The 10,000-nt window shown below is 50.1% G+C and overlaps 1 protein-coding gene across 6 annotated transcripts in view; it reads right to left on the bottom strand.

Moving 5' to 3' along the window:
- LOC139762492 (uncharacterized) overlaps positions 1-10,000 on the bottom strand; it is a 302,452-nt gene that overhangs the window by 149,070 nt on the left and 143,382 nt on the right. For all 6 annotated transcript variants that reach the window (XM_071687441.1, XM_071687445.1, XM_071687442.1 and 3 more), the window contains exons 2-3: positions 8,848-10,000; positions 207-940 (exon numbers count right to left, since the gene is read on the bottom strand). The exon at positions 8,848-10,000 is cut by the window's right edge and continues 57 nt beyond it. In XM_071687441.1, the coding sequence (XP_071543542.1) occupies positions 207-940; positions 8,848-10,000 (1,887 nt within the window). The remainder of the gene's footprint in view (positions 1-206; positions 941-8,847) is intronic.

The following is a 10,000-nucleotide window of genomic DNA, read 5'->3' as shown; positions in this document are numbered from 1 at the left end:
TGACGCAAACGACTGTAACGCACCACCTTACCTTGCATGACGCAAAAAGCTGGTACGAGCTGCCTTACCTTCCATGACGCAAAGAGCTGGATACGAGCCACCTTACCTTCAATGACGCAAACAGCTGGGTACGAGGCGCCTTACCTTGCATGACGCAAACAGCTGGTACACTGCATGACACAAACAGTTATAAAGTGGTGCCTTACCTTGTATGACGTACACAGTCGTGGTCCTCGCGCGTGGAGACGAGCAGCGGAGGAGAGCCAGGGTACCAGCTGGGAATGGCCCTTGTGGTGGTGGTGGTGTGGTTGGCTTCACTGATGATGGCGTGGCAGTTGGCCGAGCCGGAGGCGTGGGTGGCGCTCCTGATGGTGCCGTTAGAGGGGCGAGGGAACTTCTGAGGGCCCGGGATGTGGGAGTGGGTGATTGAGAGGTGGGCGTGGCCGTGGGTGGGTGTGGTGGGGAGGAGGAGGAGGGGCGGGAGAGAGGGCGGGTGGAGGAGGGGTCCTGGGAAGAGGAGGAAGCTGGAGGCGGAGGCTCGAGTGAGAGGGAGAAGGGAGAAGAGTAGGCCAGGTTGGAGGCTGAGGTGGAGGCGGAGAAAGTGGTGGCGGTAGGGGTGTTGGAGGTTGCAGAGGGGGTGCTGGAGGTCAAGGAAGGGATGTTGGAGGTCAGGGAAGGAGTGTTCGAGGTCAGGGAGGGAGTACTGGAATTCAGGGAGTGGGCGTTGGGGGGAAGAGAAGGGATTTTGGAGGTGTGGAAGAAGGGAGAGGGGGAGAGGTGGCTGGAATCCCTTTCATGAACCTGGGAGATTGGGGTTCCCTTCTGATGTGGGTCGAACGTGGGAGTGGAGCTGTGAGAGGTAAGGGAAGGGGAGAAGTGGGAGAGGGAGTGTGGGTCGGTCTTCTCCAGCAACACCAGCTCGCTGCCCACCACGCTGGACCTGCAACACACAGAGCAACACTCATGAACAACTGGACCCGACTGGAGGTATGTTAACTGACCAGAGCAACCACTTGGGAGAGAGGTGTGGGTTAGCCTGACTGTATGATGATCCCACGTCACTGACTGGTCCAGCCAAAGCAGGGGGATGTAACCACACCCCCTGGTAAACCCTCTCTCTCTCTCTCTCTCTCTCTCTCTCTCTCTCTCTCTCTCTCTCTCTATTCCCACCTGAAAACCACCTGAAAAATCAACAAGGTGTATAGGACTTCCTCAGTGGGAGCTGTCTCTCATTTTCCATCATGTCTGACACCATTAAAAAAAAAACTGTCCTTTGTTATTATTCTTGACGAGTTCGATTCCCCGTCTCCTCTTCATATAATGTCCAAAACCCTGGGTTCGATTCCCCCCCTCCCCCTTGGAAGCCAAAGACACTCCACCAGGTCTCTCTCTCTCTCTCTCTCTCTCTCTCTCTCTCTCTCTCTCTCTCTCTCTCTCTCTCTCTCTCAAGACTCGAGAACCTCCATCCCGTCCACCTCTCCCTTTCTCTCACACACTCCCTTACCAAAGAGAAGGCCCCCCCCCCCCTTTTCTCTGTGTCGATCCTGCTTCGAGGACAAGGGGAGTCGAAGGCCCAGACTGATGATGCACTTCAGCCAGGCCCATAACGGCCCTGATTTATGTAGGGAGGTGAGCGGTCAACACGACGCTTCCACAACAGCGCGTCTCACGGGGGAAGAGCTGGGGGGGAAATGTCAACAGGTAAGGTTAGAAGGATTTCCAACCCCTGTGCCTCGCCATGGTAAGGTCAGAGGAGGGGGGGTTTCCAACCCCCGTGCCTCGCCATCGCTGGCCAAACCCGACTCCCCGACCCATCACCCCCTCTCTCCGCCACAGACACCCCGCGCCTAAATGTGATACTTCAAGGGTCGAGATAATAGCGGGGGGTTAAAGGTAGAGATGTGACATAACCAAGGTCGAGAAATTCGATTTGGACTTGTGTAAGATTTTTCTTTGGTAATATCTTATTCATTTTTCTTACGTTGGAGGCACCAGCCACGCACGAAAGAGCAGGTCCGGGGAGTTAATGCACGAAAGTGCACGTCCAGTAAATAATGCACTAAAGTGAACGTCCGGGAATTAATTGAAATATAGAGAGGGGTAATGAAATGGGGGGAAAAAGGTGAGACAAGGGAAAGTATTTACGAATTTTGGAGGAAGTGATAAAGTACGACTACTTTCAAGTGCGACTGCCTTCAAGTACGACTGCCTTCAAGTACGACTGCCTTCAAGTACGACTGCCTTCAAGCACGACTGCCTTCAAGTAAGAATGCCTTCAAGTAAGAATGCCTTCAAGTACGACTGCCTTCAAGTACGACTGCCTTCAAGTACGACTGCCTTCATGGTAGGTTGAGCACGAAGGTACGATACAATCAAGAGCTAAGGTACGAAAGCCTGGAGACAAAAAAAATAAATATATATAAATTCATTGTCGGATCCGTGACGGAAATCAGTCTTGTGAGCCATTTCCTTTACCAGTGTCAGCGCCGTCTATTATCTGGATTGGCAAGCTCCCTCTGCATCACTCACTATTAATATTGAAGTTTCTAATCTTAACTTAAGGGCAGTATTAATGAAGACGTGACGGACAATAACTGAAATATAAATATCTTTTTTTCACAGTCTTTTATAACATAATTAGAAGCTATTAAAAGTGCGCATCACTAAAGTCTAAATCATTTGGTCTTTACCTCAAAGACTTGGATCATCCGTACGTTATTCATTGAAATGAAAAATCTGCATAAATTCAACAGCAAGAGAAGCAATTTCAGTAATAACTATCTAGTTAATATGACTTGCTTTTTCTTCAGCCTTATATATATATATATATATATATATATATATATATATATATATATATCCCAGGAATCATCAATATCATAAATGAGTTTTGAATGTATATAGATAGTTTCCATGTTTAGATATATATGCATAAATCTATATAGCCAAATATATATATATATATATATATATATATATATATATATATATATATATATATATATATATATATATACATACATATATATAACCAACACCAGTTAGTTAAAACGTCAAGTCTGTCCACTGAAAATCTAGCAGCGGCGACCTGATATATGCAGACGACACAAAACCTCGTTCACCAACGCCATCTAGATGTGGGCCGCTTCAACTTTCAACCCCCCACATCCGTTCGTTTTCTATGCACTGACAGGGAGACGAGTTGTCGTTGATGATTGGATCACTCGGCGGCACAGTAAACGTGGCGTCGCCCCCCCCCCCCCCCCCAATCCCACTACGCCTCGCACCTTTCCGATACCTCATGCAGGTCGGGTCAAAGGTCACGCCATCATACACGAGGGAGGTCGTTCTACTGTGTTTCTGCATCAGGCAGACAATGAATATGACGCGTTACACAACAATACAACATACAGTAGTGCCCCCCCTTCGCCTTCGTACATCGAAAATAACGACATTTGAAAAGATCGACTATTGTGTGTGTGTGTGGGGCGAGAGAGAGAGAGAGAGAGAGAGAGAGAGAGAGAGAGAGAGAGAGAGAGAGAGAGAGAGAGAGAGAGAGAGAGCAAAAAAAAAAACAACTCACCCGTGTGGAACTAAACCACGAGTGGGAAAAATAGAAAAAAAAGGCCAAATACATTTTTTTTTTTCAATCTTTTTTTTTTTTTTACCCCCCTCCTCCCTCTGGCGTATGTCGTGCCCCACTGGCTGCAGCATGTAGCCCAGCGAGCGAGCGCGCGCGCGCGCCGCTCTCTGTAGGTCACGGCCGACACAACATGACCACACAGAATGCATCCAACTTTTAACACAACGTAAAAAAAAAATGCGGGGAGAGAGAGAGAAAGAGAGAGAGAGAGAGAGAGAGAGAGAGAGAGAGAGAGAGAGAGAGAGAGAGAGAGAGAGAGAGAGGGAGGGAGGGAGGGGGAAGGAGGGGAGAGGGTTTATCTCTCTCTCTCTCTCTCTCTCTCTCTCTCTCTCTCTCTCTCTCTCTCTCTCTCTCATATCTCTTATCTCTCTTATCTGTCGAAAAAGAGGCAGAAGGTTCGCCAAACGCTGAGATATGCAGGCAGCAAGAGCCGTGGGCGCGCCTGAATGTTTTGGCTGGTGTTCAAATGTGGCCACGAATGACGCAGGACCCGGGAAATGTGTAAGGTGTGTGTGTGTGTGTGTGTGTGTGTGTGTGTGTGTGTGTGTGTGTGTGTGCGTGTGTGTGTGTGTGTGTGCGTGTGTGTGTGTGTGTGTGTGTGTGTGTGTGATTGCTTCTCTTCAAAAACCAGTTCGTATCATAGGGGAAGGATGTAAAGAAAACGAAAAACCATGGGGAGTTTGTCTATCCATCTCTCTCTGACATTCTCTGCCATAGCGTTCAGCTTTTTTACCATTTCCCGTTAGCTGTGCGCGATTACTATTTCGTACTCTAGTGTATATTTCATTTATCCACTACACTTTTATACTGTATATAAATAAATAAAAAAAAAGGGGGGGTGATCCGGTGACGAGGAAATTGCCGGACGCACGATGACTAACCCCCACGTATACACAGTTGCCAATAATTCATCCATTTCCTCGGCAGGAAAAAAAGTGACTTGCTGGAGATGACATATTTTGGGGGGAAAATATATATATATTCAACAGTGAGACGGGCGGTTATCCCAGCTATACAGGGGACATATTAAGAGGAAAAACGGCAGGGGGTTGACTGTTTACACTATGATAATACCCTCCGCAGGAAGGATCACAGAAGGGACCGGAGGGCACGAATCTGCTAGTAAAACACAACCATCATGCAGAGCTCCATGTCACGGCCTCTGGTCAGGGAAGGTTGGCTGAAGTCATTCCCCGAAGTTAGTCTCGAGGGTCGAGGACCTAACACGCCGTAACCTAACTTAATCTAACAAAACCGGACCTAAACCTAAAGCAAGCCTAACTTACCTATCCTTAACCTTTCCTAACTTAATCTAACAAAACCGGACCTAAACCTAAAGCAAGCCTAACTTACCTATACTTAACCTTTCCTAACTTAATCTAACAAAACCGGACCTAAACCTAAAGCAAGCCTAACTTACCTATCCTTAACCTTTCCTAACTTAATCTAACAAAACCGGACCTAAACCTAAAGCAAGCCTAACTTACCTATACTTAACCTTTCCTAACTTAATCTAGCAAAACCGGACCTAAACCTAAAGCAAACCTAACTTACCTATCCTTAACCTTTCCTAACTTAATCTAACAAAACCGGACCTAAACCTAAAGCAAGCCTAACTTACCTATACTTAACCTAACTTAATCTAACAAAACCGGACCTAAACCTAAAGCAAACCTAACTTACCTATCCTTAACCTTTCCTAACTTAATCTAACAAAACCGGACCTAAACCTAAAGCAAGCCTAACTTACCTATCCTTAACCTTTCCTCCCCCCAAACCCCTCCTAACTTGCCCTTCACCTACCCTCCACGTAGACCCTAGACAACCACCTTCTTTCCCGTTACCCATCACCCACCTCCACCACGCCCGCGGAAGACAACCCTCTTTCCATTACCCATCACCCCTGCGGCGGGTCGACACGTCAACATATTAATGGTTCCATCAGCGGTCGACCTAGGGCGAAGATGTCGCTCTCGGGGGGGGATACGGAGTATGCAAATATTGTCATCATCATAGTCGGAGCTGATGGAAGGGCATCTCATGAGTGTGTGTGTGTGTGTGTGTGTGTGTGTGTGTGTGCGAGAGAGAGAGAGAGAGAGAGAGAGAGAGAGAGAGAGAGAGAGAGAGAGAGAGAGAGAGAGAGAGAGAGAGAGAGAAATCCGTTAAATCCATATCCCATCCCCACTTTCATACAATATTCTGCTTGACGCAATTTTGGAATCTTGATTCTTTCGAAAAAGTCTCACTGAATCTGACCCTTGAATCTCGGAAATAGCTGACGAGCTAACTCGATCATCGGCGCCTGAGGAACTTCAGTGGGGAAAAATGTGGGAAATTTTGTTAAGATTTTTCCAGCTACATAATTGCACCAGCCACAGGCCAGGCTGGAAACAGCTCCTCACCTTCAGCCACCGAATGAGAATAATTTCGACCCTTTCGAACCTGTTTCGAGACCTTGGCTTCGGACTTCCGCGTCCAATACCATGAACTGAGGGTTCACGGTTCTAAAACTCCAGTGGTTCACTATGGAGATTCACGGCTCAGAAGCACACCTTCCGCTTCGTGGGATTCGTAGCTTCACCTCCTGGCCATATGACTCGGCCGCTTGGCTCTGGGAAAATAAGATTATAATCCCTCCACTTGCATTCAACAGCACCGCATCTCAACATCCAGATCGACGCCGGGGTTCAAGTCTCGAGCGTTTCGGTCCCCCGGAGTCAGGAGGGAGGAGGACCTTTGTGACGAAGCAAGGGGGGTTAGTGACGTCTGGGGTCACGAAGGACGGGGCTTGGGGGTTTCCTTTGTAGGGCTTGAGTGTGAACATCTGCAGGAGGGAGGGACGAGGGAGAGAGAGAGAGAGAGAGAGGGGACACTTGATAGTACTGCCTTGCTTCTCATCCTTGCCACTATCTTCCTCCTCCTCCTCCTCCTCCTCTGCTCTCCCCAAGCAAGTCTTTTGGGGGTTGGAGGAGGAGTTAACTTCGACGAGTGTGTGTGTGTGTGTGTCGGCAGTCCTTGGCTGGGGTCAAGGGAGGAGGGGTCATACAAGAGTCATAAGGAAGAGGGGGATTTGGGAGGACATCGCAAAATGGAGGGTGTTATGTATGGTGGGGTGGTGAGGGGGGGTCAATAAGGGGGGATGTTGTAAGTTGTGGGGTGTCGTAAAGTGGAGGATATCGTACGGCGATGTCGTAAAAACCGGAGGTTCGTAGAGTGAGGCACTTTCCGCAGGGGGGAAAGATGGATGGGGCGGTGTGGTAGGGGCGCCCGGCTTTGGCAGCGTAGGGGTCGTAGGATGAAGGGCCATCGTGGGGAGAGTCAGGGAGTGTATGGGATGAGAGGAACACACAATGGAGTGTAGGGGGGAGGAGGTTATGGTGAGGGTAAGAGAGGGAGGGTCTGAGGCTCGAGAAGTAACGGAAGCGAGGGAGGACAGGGACTGATAGAGAGTGAACACACGAGAATGCATGAGGGAGGGAGGGAAGGAGGGACAACAGGAGCCCGTATGACCTGTGTCGTGGTAACGTGCTGGAGGGCAGTGCACGGGAAAGGGGCAGACAACGAGAGAACTGATAACCCACGACAAATCACTCACCCGCCTCACTCTTGAGGAGAGGGCACAGGACGGTGAAGCAGGAGCCTCGGTGCACATCAACCGCAAGAGGAGGAGGAGCAGGAGGAGGAGGAGGAGGAGGAGGAGGTCGAGGAGGAGGTGGTGACACTCGCTGAAGCACGGCGGTCGTCACGAGGTGTAACCGGGAGAGGCTTTCAGTTCGGCGTTAATTATAGAGAAAGTAGTGAGCGATCCGGGTCGCGCCGCTGCGCCAGGAGTAATCTCTCGAACCTTTTCCTTAATCCCCGTGCATGGCTGGGCTTACAGCTGCTCTTATCACACCCCGGGACCTGCAGGGGACACCCATCAACCTCCGGTAATGATGTGTGGAAATTTGTTCGCCCCGGAATCTGTCGCGTCGGCGCTGGTGCGACGACGGACGAGGAGGAGGAGGAGGAGGAGGAGGACGGGGGAAATTACCACACTGCAATCCCATTTACTACAAACCCCTCCTCCATCCCCCCCAAAACCCCCACCCCAACCCCTCCATGGATTAGGATCTGAGACCAGGGATGGAGGGGTAATTTCCCCCACCCCAACCCCCCTCTCGCGTTCTGGGAGGGAATCACCTTCACCCTCCTCATCTCCAGCGCCACACGACAACCCCGGGGTCATTTTTCTCATATAATTCCCTGTGAGTCGTCGGGTTCGCCCGTCGACTCTGTCATTTTTTGAGCCGATAAGACACCCGGAACGACTCCATCTCCCTGCCCCTCTGCAGCTGGCCTTGGAGGGCGGGGGGCGGGGGGCGCTTGCTCGTCCGTGCCCGTGCGAGACAAAGAGAGGTTTGGGGCAGGAGCCAAGCAAGCAAGCAAGGCAACTCAAGTACTACGTCACAGAGAGAGAGAGAGAGAGAGAGAGAGAGAGAGAGAGAGAGAGAGAGAGAGAGAGAGAGAGAGACACCTCGCATCAACGGGAGCGAGGGGGCGTCTCGATGCAGCCAGACCAGAAAGCAGTATTTAGATTCTCTAAATTACACTCGTCGGAGGCCGCAAGCAGCCGACACCCCAGGAGGCCCACTGGACGTGCAAAACCCTACGGTCGTAGAGCAGATGTGTGTGTGTGTGTGTGTGTGTGTGTGTGTGTGTTGCTGTACCCTACACCACTACACTGGAGAGGGAAAATTATAAGAATTCGGGGCCAGAATCACATTTTAGGAATATAATATATATATATATATATATATATATATATATATATATATATATATATATATCCTGCCATGTTGTTACGGTGTATAAACATACATTTAACATGTTACTGTAGTGCACATGCATATAATGTATATAGGTAGCTATGTTGTACATATACAGCGTTCAGGTGAACAGTGGACATGAAAGGTAGACTTTAGAGAGCAACAACTCTCTCTCTCTCTCTCTCTCTCTCTCTCTCTCTCTCTCTCTCTCTCTCTCTCTGAGTAGAATCCTCTAGTATACTCAAAATGGCCGCTGGTTGAAGGATTCCCTGTTAATAACACACTTTCTTACCCTCTCTCTCTCTCCTCTCTCTCTCTCTCTCTCTCTCTCTCTCTCTCTCTCTCTCTCTCTCTCTCTCACCTAAGGATACACCACCAGTAGGGGTCATGACTCACCTGAGGCTCGGGTCTAGGTGGTCCAGGTGCCAGGCGCCTCCGTCAGGCAGGTCTCCTTGTGATTCAGGTTCTAAGATGTCACCGCCACCTCCTCCGTCAGGCAGGTCTCCTTGTGATTCAGGTTCTAAGATGTCACCGCCACCGCCAGTTCGCCTTCCGAGTGTTGTTGATTTGGGCCACTTGATGTTATCCGGATCGATTCTCTCCGTCAGGTATGGCAGTGACTTCAATCCTCCTTCTTCTTTGTCTTCACCTTCACCATCATCATCATCATCATCATTTTCTCCATCCTTATCCTCCTGTTTACCAGCAATGGCTGCCATTTCTTTGATTTCATTTCCTCGTAAAAATACCTTCAAAGGTTGACTCGAATCAAAGGCCCCTTTAGGAATGTCCTCCTCCTCCTCCCTTGTTTCACCTTCCTCATTCTTTACTTTGTTATCATCGCTTCCTCTGTTACTCCTCCTCCTTCCCCACCACCTCCTTCGCCCCGCTCTATAACCTTCAATATCATCTGTTCCCCATTCTATGCTTCTCCTGCGTTCCTCTCCTGCTTTGTTTGTCCTGACCTTCTTCCCCTCTCGCTCGTCGCTCATCTTTGTCTTTCCCATCCATGGTACAGATCCCGTTCGCTGGTATACGTCCAGGTGTGGTGGAGAGGATTGTTGGAGCGAGAGGGCGTGATGATGCTGGGGCCCTGTGAGGTCTGGTGGGGAAGGAGAGTGTTGAAGGGGGTGATGTCGGAAGCCATCATGATGTGGTGGAGGTGGCTGGTGGAGTGAAGAGGTGTAGCTTTGCTGGAGGCCTCGGAGGGGACGACTTGGTGTGACTGCCTGTCGAACCCCCAAGGGAGCGGGGGTTATAGCCTGTCGTATTCCCCAGGGACTAGGTGTCGCAGCCCGTCGAACTCCCAAGGGAGGTGACGTGACAGCCTGTCGAACCCCAAGGTATGGTGTTGCAGCTTGTCGAACCCCTACGGGTGCAGGTGTCGCAGCCTGTCGAACCCCTACGGGTGCAGGTGTCGCAGCCTGTCGAACCCCTACGGGTGCAGGTGTCGCAGCCTGTCGAACCCCTACGGGTGCAGGTGTCGCAACCTGTCGAACCCTCCGGGGAGGTGCGACACAAATCAGGCGCACGAAGGCTGGCGGAGCCT

Source organism: Panulirus ornatus, chromosome 43 (assembly GCF_036320965.1).
Source record: "Panulirus ornatus isolate Po-2019 chromosome 43, ASM3632096v1, whole genome shotgun sequence".
Classification (NCBI taxonomy): Eukaryota; Metazoa; Arthropoda; class Malacostraca; order Decapoda; family Palinuridae; genus Panulirus; species Panulirus ornatus.
The sequence above is the reverse complement of the archived record's forward strand: the minus strand, read 5'-3'. Positions and strand labels throughout refer to the sequence as shown.